The sequence below is a fragment of the Neovison vison genome, chromosome 2 (assembly GCF_020171115.1).
Source record: "Neovison vison isolate M4711 chromosome 2, ASM_NN_V1, whole genome shotgun sequence".
In the NCBI taxonomy this organism is placed as follows: domain Eukaryota; kingdom Metazoa; phylum Chordata; class Mammalia; order Carnivora; family Mustelidae; genus Neogale; species Neogale vison.
The window spans coordinates 36,834,341-36,854,291 of record NC_058092.1 but is presented as its reverse complement, the minus strand read 5'-3'; the positions used below and the strand labels follow the sequence as shown (position 1 = coordinate 36,854,291).

Genomic DNA, 19,951 nt, shown 5'->3' with positions numbered 1-19,951 from the left:
CTTACTCCCTTTTGCACAGCCTTCAATAAAAGTGCTAAGTAAGCTTCAATTCACTTGCCAAAAAGTATGATAAAAGTATCTCTGGAAAAGTGGTACCTAATTTGGTTCTTCTTTCTCTCCAGCTTAAAACCCTCTGACCTTAACTTAAGTCATTTCTTCTTGTTCCATTTTCCTTGAATATGGAAAATATCCTTCTGATTATAAAGGCAGAATGAGATCAAGATTTTCTCATGAGACCTTTTGTGTACTTAAAGCCAGAATCGAGTTAGGCCTCCTCTTCTCTTCTCCAGACTAAGCAGCCTTAGTTTCTTTTACCTCACTCTTAAAACCTATTTTCCGTGGCTTGGATCACATTGGTCATGCTTCTTTCCTTTCTTTTCAGTTTTCCTACTTCCTGGCAGTGACCCAGACTGCTTAGTCTGCTCGTAAGAGTCCAGCTAAAACAATATAAGGGAAGAATAACTTCAGGTGTTTTTATTCATGCATTAACATTTATTGAGTATTTGCCCCATGCCAGGCCCTGTGATAGGTGTAAGTACCCAGAGAGAAATCAGACATAGTCTTCACCCTGTCCCCAGATCACAGGCTAAGGGGAGATGTGCAATCACATGTGACAGATGCTGTGGTTGGACTATGCACAAGTGTGGAGAGCTGGGAATTGTTGAAGGCAATTAGGTAGAAACAGATCATCCATTCTGCCTGGACTGTAGGTCAGGATTTCTCTAGAGGAATGGCAGGATCTAATGCAGGAGGGGTAATCTGGGGCAAGGTTGTGAGCCCCTGAATGACAGCACAGAGGTCTGGTTATTCCAGTGGAGTGGACCACCATTAGAAGTGTTGGAGCAGGGAAGTGACAGGCTCAACTTTGACTTGTGAACCAAGGACGGATACCACAAGCCTGAGTCTTATCTGCCCTTCATGGATGTTTTCATATTACTTAAAAATAATACAATGGATTCCTTGTTTTTTAATAGGCCTTTTTTCTCTAAGACTTCTTTAGAGAAACTAGTTCTTGAACTCTGGGAAAATTTCATTCCATATACACGTAGGAGGTTTAGAAGAAATGAGGGAATTGGGTGCCCCACCCGTCTTAGACCCAGTAGCACTCCGCTGTGTGTAGGTGTGGTCTGGCCTCATTCATCCATTCCCAGCCCTATCCCAGGAAGACCTCCAGGAGGGAAGAGAGGGCTCCAGGGCTTATTGGGGTATTTGGTAAGCAATGCTGAGAAGATGCAGGCAGTATGAGAGTCAGAAGTTCTTTCTGAGGAGGAAAAGAGACCTAGGAATTTGAAATGGTGCCAGAAGGAATCAGGGCCAACCAGGCACTTAGAATCCTGGGTCATGAATCTGAAAATCTTCATATTCTCTCTCTCTGCCTTTGTACTTTGCTGTCAGTTTATTCCTTCTGGCTGCCCAGTTGTGGTTTACAGAGAGTGTTCTAGGGCCTCAGCTGATCTGGGGAAGCCATATCTCAAGCTAGAGTCATAATTGCTATTTATTGAGTGCCTACTCTATGCCAGCCATTGTGCCCTGAACTTGAAATACATTAGCTCACTTAATTCTCACACAACCTTACAACGTCGGTGTTCTTGCCTCCATTTTATAGATGATGACAGTAAAGCAGAGAAGTTAAGTATTATGTCCAAGACAACTTACTAGTGAATGGGAAGCCTGGAATCTGATTCTAGGCCCTCATGGCACAAAAGCCCATGAACTTTGTACCTCCGCAGCTCTTGAGTAGTTCTAAACAGCAGAATAACACAAAATCCATAAATAAATTCTGAAGGTTGTTTTTACCATAGGCTTGCTAGAGGTGGGAGCAAACGGAGGTGTGTTGGTGTGCATGTGTGCGCTGTGGGGAGGGAAGGAATGGAGTTGGCGAAGAGGGGAAATAAGCTGGGTTGACAAACATGGCCTATAGGCTGTATCTGGCTCATCATCTGTTTTGTATGGACTGCAAGCTAAGAATACTTACTACATTTCTAAATGGGTGGGGGAAATTTTCAAGAGAAGATTAATATCTGTGATGGGAAGATTATCTAAAACCCAAATGCTAGCAGTGCCTGGGTGGCTCATTGGTTAAGTGTCCAAGTCTTGGTTTCAGCTCAGGTCGTGATCTCAGGATTCTGAGCCTGAGCCCCTCATTGAGCTGCATGCTCACCAGGGAGTCTGCTTGAGATCCTCTCCCTCTCTGTCTGCCCTTCCCCCACCCCCTGCTCCTGTGTTTACTCTCTTTTTTCTCTCAAAAATCTCTCAAAATCTTAAAAAATGAGCACTGATAATCAAGTGCCTGATTTTAAAGATGGGAAATCTGTGATGGTCTTGTATATATCTACTTACTGGTGTGATGCATAGGTTTGGGGGACATGTAGGGTGTGCTTTATTTTCAGTGCTCATTTTTTTTTTTAAAGATTTTATTTATTTATTTATTTGACAGAGAGAAATCACAAGTAGATGAAGAGGCAGGCAGAGAGAGAGGGAAGCAGGCTCCCTGCTGAGCAAAGAGCCCGACGCGGGACTCGATCCCAGGACCCTGAGATCATGACCTGAGCCGAAGGCAGCGGCTTAACCCATTGAGCCACCCAGGCGCCCTTCAGTGCTCATTTTAAAGAAGTCAGATTTTTATATCTTTTCTATTTCTGCTTTTTTAAGATTTTCCTGAAGCCAGAGGAAGCAAAAGCCAGTCAGGAAGTGAAGAATGCCCGCTACCTCCAGAGACTGTTGAAACATTTCCTGTAGTTGGAAGACAGCAGCCCTCCGACAGGAGCATTATTTCATTATTTCATTTCAGTTTACAGAGGATTTACTTCTCAGAAGTTGGGCAAGGTAAGATTGGATGCACATTTTGCTTAAGCTTTTAGGTTGCTTTGGGTTGAAGTTATCTGATACTTCAGAGGAAAGGGCGGGTGGGAGATTTCAGTATTCAGTGGGCAGCTAGAATTAGCGGAGCTGCCTGGCGTGCCTAAGACAGTTACATAGTAAGAACAAGCACATTTCTACCAGAATCATTGGCAGAGAAGGTCAAAGGGAGATTGTACAATAAGTAAAACATATTTATTTACTTGTAATTATTGAAAGTAAAACAATTGTGCCATAAATAACAAAATCAAATACAACAGAGGTATGAAAAGTATAATTCTATGCCCCCCTAAGTTTCCTTCTCCCAAAGTAACCATTGTTAATAATGGCTTGCGATGTATCTTTCCAGGTTTTTGTTTTTCTTTTTAACTTGCCGTATTTGTGACCTATACAATGCTCTTTTTTTTTTTTTAAGATTTTATTTTATTTATTTATTTGACAGAGAGAGATCACAAGTAGGCAGAGAGGCAGGCAGAGAGAGAGAGGGTGGGGGAAGCAGGTTCCCTGCTGAGCAGAGAGCCCGACGCGGGACTCGATCCTAGGACCCTGGGATCATGAGCCGAGCCGAAGGCAGAGGCTTTAACCCACTGAGCCACCCATGTGCCCCTATACAATGCTCTTTTGAAGTGTTCTTAAATGCCTGAGGCTCTATCATGCCTGGCAGGTTAGAAATAATGCCTTAGTTGGAGATGGGGTCAAATGATGGTTGGGCGAAGATGGTTTGAGTCTGATCTGTGAGCTTTTATACTCCTTGGCTGCTGTGTGTCACCCTTCTTCATCTGAAGCTTTCCAGCGACACACCATCTTCCCCGCTCCCCATTCCCAACCAGCTCCCCTTCCTTAATGGTACCACTGCTCTTCTGGTTACCTGACTTTAGTTCATAAAAATATATTGAGGTCCCCGTCTGTGTTGGCTCCCTGCTGGGCAGAGGGGACAGAGAGATAAGAGGTCCCATCCCTTCCTTCAAAGAGGATGGGCATCTCTGACTCTTCCACCATCTCCAGTCCCTCAGCAAGACTAGTGCCAGTTCGACCAGTTCTACCTTTAAGATTTCATCCCATCGTGCTCGCTTCGGCAGCACATATACTAAAGATTTCATCCCATCACCTCTTTCTCTTCCTTCCCATCCCTGCCTTAGTTACAGGCCTTCCTTGCCTTCTTGCCGGCCGCAGCAGCCTCTCCTTGCTCTCTCAGTCCCCGGCCAGCCTCCAGTTGCTTCTGCACATCGCAGCCAGTTTCACGGCCCAGTCCCACCCCACTGCTTAGAGCAGTGATTCACAAGTGGGCTATGCGGACCTTGGGGGTCCTGGAAACCTTTTCAGGGTATCTACCAAGTCAAAACTATTTTTGTAACAGCACTAAAGTGTTACTTGTTGTTGTAGAGCAACAGTGCGTAGAACTGTTGGAACTTTAGCATGAATCAAGGCAGTGGCCGGAACGATCTGTCCTTGCAGTCATGGTATTCCTCTTTGCTACATCTCAGGGTTTTGTTTTTGTTTTTGTTTTTAAAGAATGTCCTGGGGCGCCTGGGTGGCTTAGTCCTTAAGGGTCTGCCTTCGGTTCAGGTCATGATCCCAGGGTCCTGGGATCAAGCCCCACATCGGGCTCCCTGCTCAGCGGGAAGCCTGCTTCTCTCTCTCCCACTCCCCCTACTTCTGTTCCCTCTCTAGCTGTGTCTCTCTCTGTCAAATAAATAAATAAAATCTTTAAAAAAATAAATAAATTTTAAAAATTAAAAAAATTTAAAAAGAATATGCTGATGAAGCAGTAAAATTGCTAATTTTAATGAATGTCAACCCTCAAGTACACATCTTTTTAATATTTTGTGTGACAAAGTGAAAAGGCTCATAGAGCACTTGTGTGCATGCCAAAGTACGGTGGTTGTCTCAGCGAAAAGCATTTGTGGGATTGTTTGAATGACGAGCTGAACTAGCCACCCTTCATTTTTACTTGGAAGAATGACTGAGGCCTGGTGAGGCTGTGGAGCAGATGGGGACCAGACGTTGGAGGGCCTTGTGGTCACATTAATAAGCTCGGCTCAGGTCATGATCCCAGCGTCCTGGGATCGAGTCCCACATCAGGCTCCTTGCTCGGCAGGGAGCCTGCTTCTCCCTCTGCCTCTGCCTGCCTCTCTGTCTGCCTGTGCTCGCTCTCTCTCCCTCTCTCTCTGACAAATAAATAAATAAAATAAAATAAAATAAAAAATAAGCTTGGGTGATCTGACTTCAGCCTGCCTTTTTCCGCTTTTTATTCTGTCCTCTTTCTCACACAAATACAGTCCTTCCCTCTCGCTTACTCTTTCTAAAGCACACACTTCCTTTACCCACTCCATCCTTCCTCTGATCATTCCTTCTGCCAGGCGATGCAGGTGACAGCTTTGAAGGCTGCTGTGATCCCAGAATCAGAATGGAGGAAGAAGATGGGCCTAACTCCAGACCTTTACCCTCTGGAAATCTTGGTGTCCCAGCCTTGTTTGAGGCCTATTGTGACTCACCGCCCTGCCGGCACCCTAGTGGGCCTCAGACTGCCCACTCTCCCCAGAATTAAGTGAGATGCTGCAGTCTGCCTAACGCTGACCAGCCTCACTACACACGGGCTCTTGGGAAAAACCTGTGAAATAGCCTACCCCCTCGGAATCACTCACAGACTGGCCTTTGAGTGAGCTGATTGCACAGGTGGCTCCTTTCATCCATCATGCCTTAAATATGAGTAGCTTCTGTTTGAGTATACTTTTTCCTTGACCTTGGCCCCTATGTAGTAATGATACCATCAGAAATGACATCAACCAACTAATACGTCAGATAGAAGAAGAATGTAGCCTTGTGCTTGATACCAGAACTGCCACGAAATCATGCGGTTGGACTAGTTTGTAGCTCATCCTCCGTAATTTACCAAAACACAAAATGCAGTTATCTCCAAGTAAGACAAAGAAGCTTCTGATGAATCAGATTTCAGATTAATATAATAATGATAATGTGGTGATAATGCCTTTGTATTTGTGTCAGCTAGAGCACACACAGAAAATGATGTTCTTCAGCCCGGTGAGAGGATCAATATCTCATTCACAGTGCCTCAGTAGGGAAGCTCTGTGCTAAGGGTTCTAAATAAAAGCATTCTTGTTGGTTCCTGGCTAACTCTGACTGGGCTACCCCTCCTGCCTTCCAGCATGAATAGCTCAATAGAATATTAATAATATTAGATATATGAAATAATATTAAATATACTACTAGTAACATAATAGTTAAAGGCTTGAATTTTAAGCCAGTCTGTCTCAATTTAAATCTGAGCTCTGCCACTTACTAGCTATGTGACCCCGGGGCAAATTAATTACTTAATCTCTCTGTACCTCAATTTCCTCATCTGTAAGATGTAGATAATAATTATTCTTATCTCCTAGAGTTGTGAAGATGAAACGAGTTAGGACATGTAAAATGTGTTTGTGAAATGCTTAGGACCTTTTGCCTGGCATCTGGTGAGCATGGCGTAGGTGTGTATACTGTAGCTGGTAGCACCATGCAAAGCACCTCTTAGTACTGCTCCTTCAGAGAAGTCAGTGTCCGGGCTCTGTCTTCCCAGGCCCCTCCTCATTGCCGCCTCCTTGACCTCCCATTTCTCAGTCTTGGCTCTTCCTTAAGAGTGTCCGCCCTCTTTCTTTCCTTTTGTCAGCTCTCCATCATTTGAGGGCCTCCACCAGCTGGCGACTGAGGAGGCAACACCACACAGATAGCTGTACTCAGCTTGTTGTCACCACTGTTCCTTCTCTGGAAAGCTTTTGTGACTGAGGGAAATAAATCTTACAGGTTGGGAAGAGGAGGGAACCATAGACTTTGAAAAGAACTCTCGAGTACTCGGGAGAGGAGCATGAACTACGTTTGCTGAGCTGAGTTAGCCAGCAAAGTCCATGTTCTTAGGGGGAAAGCGATCATCTTGGGTATCACATTCCAGATGCCGGAGCTGCTCGGTTCTCTGTAGGCTCCACCAAAACATAGAGAACAGATCTGCTGCTTTTGGGGGCAGTGTGGCTCCTAAGCCTTTGGAGAAGTGACAGTTCTTTCAGAGGTGGGCCTGGGGGTCACCTGTGGGGAAAACTGTGGATGAAGGGTACTTACCTGTTGGAAATAGCTGTTGCTATTGCGGGCCCACCAGGTGAGAATCCTTGGCCCCCACCTCAACAGCTCTGGGAGTTCTCCCCAATTCACACTGACCAGCCATGCCTGCTCTCTTTGGCCTTAGCACATGCTCTTTCTCTGTCCTTCTCCCCAGGCCCCACACTGGCCAGTTCCCACTCATCCTTCAGATGGCAGCTTAGCTGTCCCTTCCTCTGGTTACTAAACTGAATTTGATGCCTGTTTCCTGCTCCACAGCACCTGGTACTTGCCTATCACATGGCCCTTGTCCCACTCAACTGAAACTGTTTTATATGTCAGTGGATTTAAATTCCTAAGGGCAGAGAGACTATGTCTTCTCTCGTAGTCTTACCATCTAGCACTGGACAGTCCATAGATGCCCAATAAATACAGTATTTGTGGAATGAGTAAGTCATCAGCACTTTCACACCATGTCTTCTTTGACCCTCGTGGTGCAAGCAGCCCAGGCCTCACTCTGACCTCTCTCGGTATATGAAGAAACTGATACTTAGGGACGCTAAGCAAGCTGCCCGAGTGCACTCAGTGGTGGGAGCCAGGATTTAAACTGGTCTCTTGCAGGCTCATTACATCATTTTGTTTTTTACAAAGTTTTTCCTTTAAAAAAAAAATAAATAAAAAATAAAAAATAAAAATAAAAAAATAAAAATTAAAAGAGTGTTTGTTGTTTTCCAGGCACCAATATTCCTGAAACGTTTTTTCCTCACTTATTGTCGAATTTCAGTGCGGAGAAATCTAGATATGATTTTAAATACTCGGCATATAATCAGATTCTGAATTCCAGTGTGTGTTGTAGAAAGAGTATCGTGTATTTTATTGAAAATAAAACTTGGCTAAAATAATAATAGCATTAAAAGTAACACATTTCATTGTATAAAATTTGGAAAATGCTGAAAAATGTAAAGCAGAAAATAAAAATCACCCCATCACACAGAGAAAACTACTATAGGTTAGAAATGTCCTGGACACGAAAGGCAGCACTGAGATTGAAGCCCAATTAAACCACTAACTAGATGTTTGGTGTTTGGTAGATTGTTTAACCTCTGAGCCTCAGTTTCCTTGCCTTAAATATAGCAAAATATTTACCTTGTGGGATTATTGTAAGAATTAGAATTATTATAAGAATTAGAATTACTGTCATGTACATAAAATATGTAGCACGGTGCCTGGCATATACTAGGCTCTCTTTCAAATTGTTGTAGTATTAACATTTTTGTGCATTTCTGTCTTGTATGTCTACATACCTATGCATACTCATAATTTTTAAGATGCATTCATTATTTTAGAGAGGGAGAGCCAGCAAGTAGGGCGGGAGGGGCAGAGGGAGAGAGAGAGAATCCCCGGCAAACTCCCCGCTGAGTGTGGAGCCCAATGCAGAGCTTGATCTTAAGACCCTGAGGTCATGACCTGAGCTGAAATCAAGAGTTGGACACTTAACCACTTGAACAGGCGCCCCATACACATATGTTTTTCCTGCACATTTATATCAAGTATATCATTGGGTCCTCACAGGGTTGCTGGAAAGGGCAGATACTAGTTTAAAACCTGTTCTGTAGATGAGGAGGCTGTGACTCTAAGAGGCAGAGTAACTTGGCATAGCCTTGGTGCTATTTCTAGTAATATCTGAGCTGGGACTTTCTCTTTGGTCTCCTGATGCCAAGCTCATGTCCTTTCCCTGTCAACACTGTGCTTCCTCTCCAGCTCCACCTCCACCGGTACACGGATGGTAGACCACCGAGCCCTGACCAAGGGGAAGGTAAGGGCTGGAGGCCGTAGAAGTACTGGGATCTTCCACACCAGCTGGGGTCTGTCTGAAAACTTAAAAGAAGTGCTTGTTCCCGCCTCTGAAATCACAAACACATTGCCCAATCCTGCAGCAGAGACCACGCTTCTGGCTAGAAGGACAAGAACCTTCCAGGCCACAGGGCTCTTTCTGAGGAAGAGTTTGTCAGAGAGCTCATAGAATGGACTAGCCTCACTCTGCACAGTCTGTAGGGCAGAGGTGGACCTGCATTTCTTTCAGAGTGTGCACTTGTTACCGAAAGGGCCTGGGTGTCAGGCACAACACCTAACACTAAGTATGCACATCATTTCCTAACATTTCATTTCGGGGCCCATCTTCTGATGGCTGATGTGGATCTGACACTGTGCCATGGCTTACAGGAGATGCAGAGATGAACAGGCAACAGTCTGGCGTTTACGAACACTGCGGGGAAAGAGCTCAAGGCCAGATCCCATCAGTGCTCCAGTAGAACTTCTGGCAGGGTATTCGGGAGCAGAGGAGGAGCACTGTTAGTTCTGTGCAGTAAAGCCATCTGTTTGCCTAGTACCTGATTTCCAGAGTGTTTGTACGAACTGAACTCATTCAGGCGGGTGGAGACTTTGAGGGTGTGGGGAGCAGAGACTTTTGAGCTGGGCTGTAGTGGCTGAGAGGACGTCTCTGGCCAAGGGAAAGAGGTGAGCCAAGGACCAGCGTGATTATGGAGACTTATGCCCCAAGGAAACTTCCATCCAATGTTTGCATGCTTAATAAATTAAGGTCCCCCAGACCCTGCCAGTGGACTGTCTGCAATAGAATAGAGATTATAGACAGGCTCCAGGTGGGGAACCTATCAACCTGTTGGTAAGATTATGACACCTCTCCCTCCCCCCTTTCCCTCGTGTAAACAGGGAAGTTAAGCATGGTTGTTTTTTGTTTTTTCTTTTTTCACTTCACTGCCTTCCTACATTTTTTTCTTCCTAGTTTCAAAAACAACTCTCCTTCAACAAGTTCTGTTTCCAAGGAAGGTCTTAACCATTTGTCCCTTCTGGCGTACCCTCTTCCATTGAAATCCATGCAGAATAGACCAGGTACTCTATCTTTTTGTGTGTGAAGCCATAAAATCTAATATTGAGTATGCGGCGGTGCTCAGAGGTATGATTCTTCCACAAGAGGCTCCCTCAGTCCTGCTGTGGTAAAAACCAAGTATAAATTGCCGCTAACAGGGTTTTCTAGCTCGAGTCGTAAGTATGTCTGAGCATCCCCTGTGAATTATAATGCTGCCAGCTCTCTTGCTGCTCCTCCGCATTGCCTGCCTTTTGGCTGTTTTGCTTGTCTTCAGGCCCTCCGTCTGAGAGCAGGCAGAGGAAGGAGTGGGAGAAGGGAATCCAAAATCGGTCCGCTCTGCACTCGCCTTGCAGCGCTGATAAGAAAATGGATTGGCCCTGGACTGCACACAGGGCAGGGCAAGAGGGACAGTGGGCCCTCCTCCTCAGCCTGCTGTCCCAGTGGCCAGTACCCCTCCCTGGGCTCCTGAAAAGCCCCCTGAGTTTCATTTTTGTAGAATTTCTCACTGTGTTGGGCAGCTTTTTCCCTTTAACTTAGCTTGGTGAGGATAGATATCGGGTGCCGATATTTAAGTTGGATTCTTTGAATTCATAGTGTGTTGCCACCCCCAGATAGATCTTGTGATTGAAGCGTTGGCCAAGTAATATTTTGAGATCCTCTGTGGATTCCTTTTATCCACATGTTTATCTATTCTCTAACGTATAATTGAAAAATCTGCTGTCATCAGATCCAAAAATGGGAGGAAGAATGCACCTAAACCGAGCTGTCAGACACTTGGCTGTCTAACCAGGCTTTCTGGATTATAGTGGAAAGTACCACCGTTCTGTGTGCTCTCTCCTAATAACTGTCATGTACTTGCTCCTGAGAACAATGTAGAGACATGCATCAGCCCTAATCAATCTTCCCTAGCAGACTTGCCATTTTTCTGACCGCATTCAGCCGGGGTCCTCTGAGAAGAAAGTGGGCCTTTCCCTTCAATGGGCAAAGAGCCAACTTCCATTTCAAAATCTCTTAGAAAAAAAAAAAAAAATCCAACAAGTCAGAGCCTGTGTTTATTGAAGATTGGTGTAAAAGTCTCTCACACTGAATGCCCCACCAGCACCCGAGTGCCTCTATTTTAGAAGGATGTAAAGGTTTAATCACCCTGGTGGGGATTTAGACCCAGAGACTTCAGAGAAATCTTATTATTTCTAACTGCAGGCAAAGAGTATTAAGGCTCCGCTCTGGATCAGGGACATGACATGTTCTATAAGTAATTTATCTTTAACAGGAGAAGGCCCTTACTAGAGTGTCTTAGAAACAGTGCCCTGATTGGGTCCTGGTTCCCTGTTCCTCCTTTCTCTTTCCCCCTCTCAGTCTCCTGCTTATTCTTTCCATCCCTACCCTTTCCTGCCTGGTGTGCCCAGTGTCAAAATATCGGCCCCACAAATCCGCCATTTAACGTAGGGAGCCTCCCTTTAACCTGCTGGCCAGTGAGAGATAATGATGTTTTTGCAGTAAATTACCTCATCCAGCAGCCCAGTGGAGACCTGTCAGCTGTAGACTTCTCAGACTTCTGAATAGACCCTAACTGCATCCTCTCAAATAAGGAGCTAAGGGGAAGGGGAGAAGATGCTCAGAGTTGCATAGGAACTCAGGTGTGTTCCCAGACATGAAGTAATTTTAGGGCCATCCTCAAAGCCGTCCCCTGCCCTATTGTACCCCCAGGGGCAACTCCACTGAAGGCATGTAAATCCCTGTGCACATCCTCTCGGATGTCACTGAGCATATGATTTCATTTGCTTGGGCCCCTCCCAAGCTCACGCCCTTGCTTAGCTCCCTGGGCCCTGCCTTTCTGACGCTGAGGCAGGAGGATGTCACAGGTGGGAATCGGCTTGTGGATTCATTGTTTTTGTTGGGAACTATAGTTTGACTGGTGGCAGATCTAAATCCATGTGCTAATGAGCTTGGTTAAAGCAGGCTCTGCTATCCTCTTTTAATCTAGCCTGTCTGTCTGAGTTCCTTTCCACAGTTAATGATCTCCAATAATGGCTTTGCCTTTAGTTTTGCCCCCTGGGTCAAACAAATCAATAGTCCTCACAGATATTTAAAAACCATCAGTGTAAAGCTCCTGGGTCCCCCTGCTTCTGGGTGAACTTATGCCTTGATCAGTATAGTGATATTTCCCTTACATCTCTTTTCTCCCAGAGATGGGCAGCCGTGAACCCCTTCCCATTGCAGAGGGTGACAAGAGAAAAAAGAAGAAGCGGAAGACCCGGGCCACTGACTCTTTATCAGGGAAGTTTGAAGGTTGGTCACACGACTCCTCAGATCTGGGCCTGTGGCTTCCCGAGCATGGGAGGAACATCCAGGTAGCCCACAGGACTAGCTCTGAGCGTGTGTATCTGAGAGTCAGCTTGTGCTGATCTGTGTGAGGGGGGTGAAAGGTGGGATGACAGAGCTCTCAGATGGTGCGGTCCGAATGGTTTCAGCACCTGTTCGGGGGTTAGAAAGACTGATCCATCAGACTTATAGATGGAGTGAGATTGCTTGGTACATTTCAGCCCTTATCCAATGCTCTTTGCCCTGACTATCCTGGAGGGGCTGCTGAGAGGTAGAACGACTGTGTAAAAGGATGAGAGAACACCAAGGCCACAGCTCCTGTTTCCTCTAGAAACAGGATTTGACTTCGAGAAATCACAGCTACTTGTGCTGTATGAGTTTGACTCCACTTCAAAAGCGCATGCTGTGTTCAGGGGATATGATGTTGGATCATTAAAGATTTTGAACACTGTGGGAGGCACTGGCTCAGCGCTGGTCCTGTCATCGCTGGGCATGCAATGGCATGAAGTGACTCATCATACACTTCTCCAAGGGACTGAAAGCGTCAGTAGCTACTCCAGGAGTGACGTGCCCCCTTCACCTATGGTGTTTCTTTCACTGTGAGACCTAAAAGTGTGTCCCCTCATGGTCCCTCTTTGCAACATCGCGGATAGACAGTGAATCAGTTGTTTTGTACAGTGGTTCTAGTAACAAGCCCTTTATGAATCGGAGATATTGGGCTTCCAACCACCAACCTATCCTGAGGTGCACAAAAGGCTAATACCAAAGTGTCCATTGCCAGAGACGCATGTCATTTAAAACACTTAGAAACAATAGTGTGCACACTTATAAACAGCTGCAGGACCCAAGAAGGTAATTAGAGTAGGGTTTGTCTCTTTGTTTGTCTTTAACTTAAACAGTAGATATATGTGTAAAGGGGTGGGATGGAGGGATGGACAAAAGTCTCGAGATCTTCAGAGGAGTTTCCAAATCAACAGGTCTTGCTCTTTCTGTGAACATGAGAGTATTTCCTGTTATTCGAGGGTGGCTTGTGCAATTATGGGCCTTCACGCTAGGAGTGATAAAATCTAATTTCGTGGTTTAAAAGTGTTTTGCTCACCCTGTGGGTTTAAATGCTGGGCTGCCTCAAGAGGGAAGAACTGAAGAGTGGAGATCAGGGGAGGAAGAGGTCAGCTTGACAGAGACCATGATGGATCTGTGGCTTCCTTTGAAAGGGGCTCGAAGAGTCTGTGCCATTTGTGAGCTTGGGCAGGTCACCTAAATGTTGTTTCACCCCAGCCTATTACTCTGTGAGAACCACCCTGAGTCAGCACCCTAAAAACCTCAAGGCATCCGTTTGCATCCTACTTCTATCTCCTATTTCCTGTGACTGACTTCTGGAAACTTCTCAGAAACCTCCAGTCACTTCTGTGTGTGGTACACAGTGAAACAGTGCTTCGTTCCCCTTTGTATCACCAGTGCCGAGCACAGCTGGGCACAGAGCAGGTGCTCCACAAATGAGTCATGATGTCCATTGAAATCACACTCCTTCTGTGATGATCCCTTGGTTTCCCTACACAGATTTAACCTTTCCTTCCCTCTGCTATTTTTTGTTTTTTTTTTTCTTTTTGTCCTGTGTCTTATCCTTTTATGATAGTACTTACTACTGCCTGGTTTATTCTGGGGTCACTAGTCTGCATGTCTGTCTTCCCTACCTGACTGTGACCGTCAAAGGGCAGGAACTATATTTTATTCTTCATTCTGTCCCTATTATGAATTTAATATGTTGTGTGGCACATAGTAGGTGCTCAGGACACGTGGGCCAAATTGAAACTCTTCCACTGACCTCATCTCTAAAATGAGGAACAGGATGCCTTTGATGTGGTCTAGTTGTTGAGAAACTGAGTCCTGCGATGGCAGGAAGAGTTAATGGTCTTCCTTGTCACTGAGCGCTGCAGAGTCACCGTGTATGCCTTTGCTGTTGCACCAGGGAGGCTGAGTGACAGAAGCTTTTCTTTCCATCTGAGCTTTCAAAGGCATGACTTACCTTGTTATTCCTGTCACCCATTTCACCTCTAGATATGTACAAGCTGACCTCTGAATTGCTTGGAGAAGGAGCTTATGCCAAAGTTCAAGGTGCTGTGAGCCTGCAGAATGGCAAAGAGTATGCGGTCAAAGTGAGTGTCTCCTCTGGATGCCAGACTTAACTTCTCACACAGTCGCTCCTAGCTGGCCTAAGCCAGATACGCTTCATAGTATGCAATATGGCAACTCAGTAAAAATGAGGACTCCGAAGCTGGACTCACTGGATTCAACTCTTTCTCTTTTAACTCGCTGTGTAACCTTGGGCAAGTTACTTAACACTTCTGTCCTTCAGTTTCCTTCTCTGTAAAATGGGTGTAATCATAGAAGATTTAGAGCATTGACATGGGGATAGAATATATGTAAAGTGCTTAGAACCATACCTGGCTGATAGTAAGCTGCTGTGTCTTATTCTGAAAAATGGAGCAAACGTCAGGGAGTAGACAACCAGATTTGGAATGAGAAGACATACCCACATCTCTGTTTTACCAGACTACTACCTGACTTTGGGCAAGTTGCTGAATCTCCTTAAGCCTTAGTTCCCACATCTCTAAAATGAGGATAACAATACCTAGCTTTCCTATTTCAGGGGCGTGGTTATAAAGATAAAAATAAAAATGAACTGGTAGAAGTAGAAACACTACCAATTACACAATGCTGTAAAGTGATGTACAGTATCATAATGAGGGCTGAGCATTCAGCTCTGGAGCAGAGAGGTGGCTCCTTGTGGCATAACCTCACAGTGGCTCACTCTCCCCGTCTGTGCTTCTGTTTGCCAGCTCCACACGGAGGAAGTGGTGGATCTGGAGCACTGGTTCTCAAAGTGTGGTTCCTGCACCAGCAGCATCAGCATTGCCTGGGAACTTGTCAGAAGTATGAATTATCTGGCCCTATCCCAAACCTCCTGAGTCAGAAACCAGAGATGGGCCCAGCAATATGATTTTAGCCAGATCTCCAAGTGATTCTGACGCTTGCTGAAGCTAGAGAAGCCCTGATGTGGGGCCACTTTACATTCAGCATGGATCAGAATCATCTAGAGAGCTAATAGCACAGAGACCCAGTTTTCTTTTTTTTTTTTTTAAAGATTTTATTTATTTATTTGACAGAAATCACAAGTAGGCAGAGAGGCAGGCAGAGAGAGAGAGAGGGAAACAGGCTCCCTGCTGAGCAGAGAGCCCGATGCGGGACTTGATCCCAGGACTCTGAGATCATGACCTGAGCCGAAGGCAGCGGCTTAACCCACTGAGCCACCCAGACGCCCGAGATCCAGTTTTCTTGATAGAGGGTAGGGCCTGGGTCTTTGTGTTTTTACCTCATTTGCCAGTGATTCTTATACCCACCCAAGTCTAGGAATCACTGATCTAGAAACAAGGTCTCATTAAATCTAAGGAAGCAAGTCAAATGTATTTCATATCATCTACCTGAGCCCTCAGGTCTAAGCGCTGCCCCACACAGGCAAACCCAGCCAAAGTGGCTCCTGAAAGAAGTGTTTCTTTTTTTAACCAACTGGCCATAGTCCCAGCTATGGATTAATAAAGGAGAATACTTCTGCTAAGTCACATTCCCTTTTTTGCTGGAGTTTTGCTTCATATGGTAACAAGAAGTACTACCTCAATTCCTTTTTGGAAACCTGAGTATAAATTACAAGTAATTTTTTAAAAATATGCTTAAGTGTAGTAATAAGCTACAAATATAAGTTGATTTTCAAAGGTTTGGGGACATTTATACATCTGTCCAGACCTATTTCTTCAGGTTTGGACCATAAGAGGAAAACCTGGCCCTCTGTGCCCCTAGGCATTTTTGGTGCAAACACCAAACCGTGGGTTGGTAATTCTTTGATTTGAGCAGTTCAGCCCACATCTCATATCTCTCCTGTCCTTTGGAAGCTCCCTAAAGACGGGCTACTTCACCCAGCATGCCCTCACAATATTTGATTTTATTAGGGCTTCCCTATAGGCATCCAAATGATGAATCCTAGAGTCTCAGGGTTGAAATGGAACTTCAGGATGGTCCTGAATTTCTTCCAGATCTCCTCAAATAATTGTCCATGTTCTGCTCCCTGACCTCTGATAGCAGGAGCCCATTATTTATGCAGAGAAAATAATGCTGTTGCCGAAGAGCTTGCCTGCTAGAAGGTTCTTCCTGACTTTGATCTGAAATGCTAGGTAAATGAACAGTTAGAGATCTTCTGTGCCCCAGCTCTACACTTCTCTGACTGCTTAGAATGTGGGCCCACCGTGGTTTACTCCCAGACATGGAATTTATAGAAAATTACACCTGGTCATGGGCATTTATGCTGCAACACATGGGAGTGGTTTGAATATTCTACACAGCAGTCTGGGAACGAAGGAGAACGGTGTTATCATCTGTGCCGCCCACTCCGTACGTGGGGCCATAAGGCAGAGCCAGCTCTGCAGAACACTTGCCCCCAGACTCTACTCGCAATGGTCTGGCGCTATTGATGGGTCCGTGGAGATGTACAGAGTTAGCCAGTCCTTGCTTAAACCACCGGCTCATCTGTTGGCTCACCCATGCCTTCAGTTCCTGCTTGCCAAGCATCTCCAGGTATATAGATGGGAGACAATGTCTCTAGGTTGTCTGAAAGAAGCTGGATGGAACATAGATAGGGGTAGGATAGCAAGGGCTTTGAAGGCAGCTCTGGGCTTGGATGCCAACCCTGTTACCACTTATCAAGCTGTGGGCAAAATGTTTGACCTCTTCCTGTCTTTTGGGATTATGTTGTAAGAACTGAGACTATGTACCTGAGTTACTTAGTACAGTGCCTGCCGAAGGGCACGTTCTCCGCAGAGCTGCAGAGGTGGGGTCTGAGCCGGGTCCTAGAGCTCTAGTTCCTCTGCTGCCTCCTCTAGCCCCACTGCTCTTCCTCCAGCCCTGAAGATCCTTCAGTGGAGGTTTTAAATCTCACCCTTACGACAGGAAGAGATGCCCTTGAGGTGGGAGCCAGGTAGAGGTAGTTCTGTGTCTTCTTGCTGGCTGCCTCGGTGTCCCCATAGACTTCCACAGCATTTGCTTAGCCAGAGTCAAAATAGGCCTCAGCCAGGCTGGTCAGCCTCGGGTCCGTCTCCTGTGCCGCTGGCTGAGTCACAGCGCCTGTGTCACCAAGGTCTATTCTACATTTGTGCTTGAAACCAGACGTAGGCTGAATTGGGCCTTGCATTTGCCCAGAGGGCTCCTGCCGAGAGGTATTTCAAGGTCAGGTGGGTATAACAGATTTTATTTTTTCCACAGATCATCGAAAAACAAGCAGGGCACAGCCGGAGTCGGGTATTTCGAGAGGTGGAGACGCTCTATCAGTGTCAAGGAAACAAGTGAGTGCAGTCTTGGGTTACTTGCTGCTTCTCTTGGGGGGATGCTTAGCTGCAGAAAAGGTCATTTCTCACCACCTCCGACCCCAGCATTTAGCTCACGTGCCTTGGCCACAACCATAGGGGATTCCTTCTCTCTTTCCATGTTTAAGAGAGTGAGGAGAGGAGATGCAGCTACAGTCTTTGCTTCTGTTCAGGTTGAAGTATTGTGAATAACAACCCAGGCAAACTGGAAGAGTGAGCCTTCTGAGGGGCTGGGAGAAGATGGGGTTCCCTCCTTCAAGTGCCCTTGGGAACAAGGCTGACTAAGCGTTACCCAGTACACACTGTTCGGGCCCAGCTTTCATGACTAGATGAGGACAGTGTGAGCTAGCACGGGTACTTGCTGTGTCCCGCACCCAGCATGTTAGTGGATGTGCAGCCACCACTCAGGCTCCGGAAGCCCGCTGCAGTACTCTGCGGGCCCACTAGGCCGAGGTGGCCTCCCGCCCCGCCTCAGCCCCCTCACCACCAGCTCCAAATGAGTGGTTCTCCCACGGTGGCTTTAAATCAGGGTCACCTCTAAGACTCTGCTTCCCCGTCTGCCTCCCTGCACAGCAGGGTCAGCGGGGAGCCAGCGGCCAGGTATTGATGGCTTTGTCATTAAGCTTGGAGGATGGGGGCTGCTGTTGATTTAACTCCAGGCGCTGCCTCCACAATCTTCTTTCAAATCAGGCCATTTTAGTCATCTTATTTGGACGCCTTCACACTAGTAAAAGCCTGGTGTCTCCCAAAGTGGTCAGCATTTTTTTATGAGGGACAGATTTTTATTTTCAGCCCTGCAGCTTCTGAGTTGAGCATTAGAGCCGCTACTTGGTTTATTTCGTTCTTTAAAAGAAAAAAAAAAACCCAACACCTCCGATATCCAGGCCGGTGGCTTCCCTCCTGAGTTACAAGACGACCTTGTTGGCAGAGCACGGTAATGCTCAGGCAGACAGAGAGTGCTCACCGGGGAAGGCCACAAGTGCTACGGCGGCCGGGAACGTGGCCGTTTCATTAAGCAGCGCTTAGCAGTTAGGGTCTAGCGGTGCCCACGTTAGGCCCCAAGTCTATTTGACAGATGTTTCCATTTTCTTCAGGCAATGTAAATACTGCCCCGTGATTTATGGGCAAGAGGGAGGGCAAGTAATTATTTGCTGCTTGCCTCCAGGACACACACCTACTATTCAGTGTTATTAGCCGCAATTGCTTCCAGTCGGCTGCAGATTTTATTCAGTTTAATGTGACCGGGACTTTTTTATAACTCTACCTAGTGGGTTTTAGGGTTGGGGTTTGACAGCACAGACTTGGTGAAAACACCAGAGACTGAACATTATGGAAAGATAAGGTGACCTGAGTCTTGCTAACACCATTGGCTACTTCTCAGACATGGGTCTTTAATAAGCATTCTGATTTCAGGTTGATTTCTGCCCTGCTACAGGGCATTGTATATTTTTTTCATTGTATATTTGTAAGTGGGCTTTAATATATAATACCATTTCCCTTTTTTTCCCTTTCCTCCTATTTTTTCCTATTTAAGGAACATTTTGGAGCTGATTGAGTTCTTTGAAGACGACACAAGGTTTTACTTGGTCTTTGAGAAATTGCAAGGAGGTACTTACTGTTGAGTATGTGTTTGGACTTCTGATTAAGACTCAGGGTGGTGATCATCCATCATGAATCCCAGAGACTTCTAAAATGAGTCAAGCTAATAAAAAGGATGAAGGACTTAAAACTGCCCTTGATTTGGGAGAAGGGAGGCCGGAGGGAAGGATGATAATTAGCATTTTGCAGAACCTAGAATGTCACCTGTGTGGGCATTCTATAAATGCCTTCTCCTTGTAGGAGACATATAGACTCCTTGTAGGACTCATATAGATACATTTAGTCATCAATTTATCAATCCATTGTTTTGACCTGTTCACTGTTTAAATTAATTATGGGGTAGAAACTCTTGCACACATTATGAGGTCCAGAAAGGCTCACCAGAGCAAAGGAGGGTCCCGTGGCTTAGGACATAGACCCAGGATAGAGAGGAGGTCTGAAGATTTGTGTCCTTCGGATGGAAAGATGCCACTCTTGACTGTCACCTCTGCTGCTGTCACGCACATACGTGATCACTGGAACGTGTACTGAAGTTGTTTTCCTGACGCAGAGAAGAGACTAAACAGCCCTTGCCCTCACCGTCACTCACCCAGCCCAAGGATAGATTTGCAGGGTGCAGGTTAGAGAGGATATCTGGAGCTGAGCGGAGGGCCACATGGAAGGATTTGGAGGTTAAGGGAGCACGCTTTAGAAACCAGCAAAGCTGGGTTTAAGTGTAGCTCCGTCACTTTCTAGTTGTGTTACCTTGGGCAAGTCATATAACATTTCTAAACAGTGTTCTCATCTA

At 45.8% G+C, this 19,951-nt stretch overlaps 1 protein-coding gene across 11 annotated transcripts in view; it reads left to right on the top strand.

Annotated features, from left to right (window-relative positions):
* The window catches only part of MKNK1 (MAPK interacting serine/threonine kinase 1), a 41,457-nt gene that overhangs the window by 5,370 nt on the left and 16,136 nt on the right, over nt 1–19,951 (top strand). For 6 of the 11 annotated variants that reach the window (XM_044238152.1, XM_044238153.1, XM_044238150.1 and 3 more), the window contains 6 exons: nt 2,653–2,826; nt 8,707–8,761; nt 12,020–12,121; nt 14,213–14,310; nt 17,465–17,544; nt 19,100–19,173. In XM_044238152.1, the coding sequence (XP_044094087.1) occupies nt 12,022–12,121; nt 14,213–14,310; nt 17,465–17,544; nt 19,100–19,173 (352 nt within the window). In that variant the 5' untranslated portion in view covers nt 2,653–2,826; nt 8,707–8,761; nt 12,020–12,021. Of the gene's footprint in view, nt 1–2,652; nt 2,827–8,706; nt 8,762–9,746; nt 9,856–12,019; nt 12,184–14,212; nt 14,311–17,464; nt 17,545–19,099; nt 19,174–19,951 lie in introns of those variants that run through there. The other 5 variants (XM_044238158.1, XM_044238157.1, XM_044238155.1 and 2 more) reach the window with 3 other exon arrangements.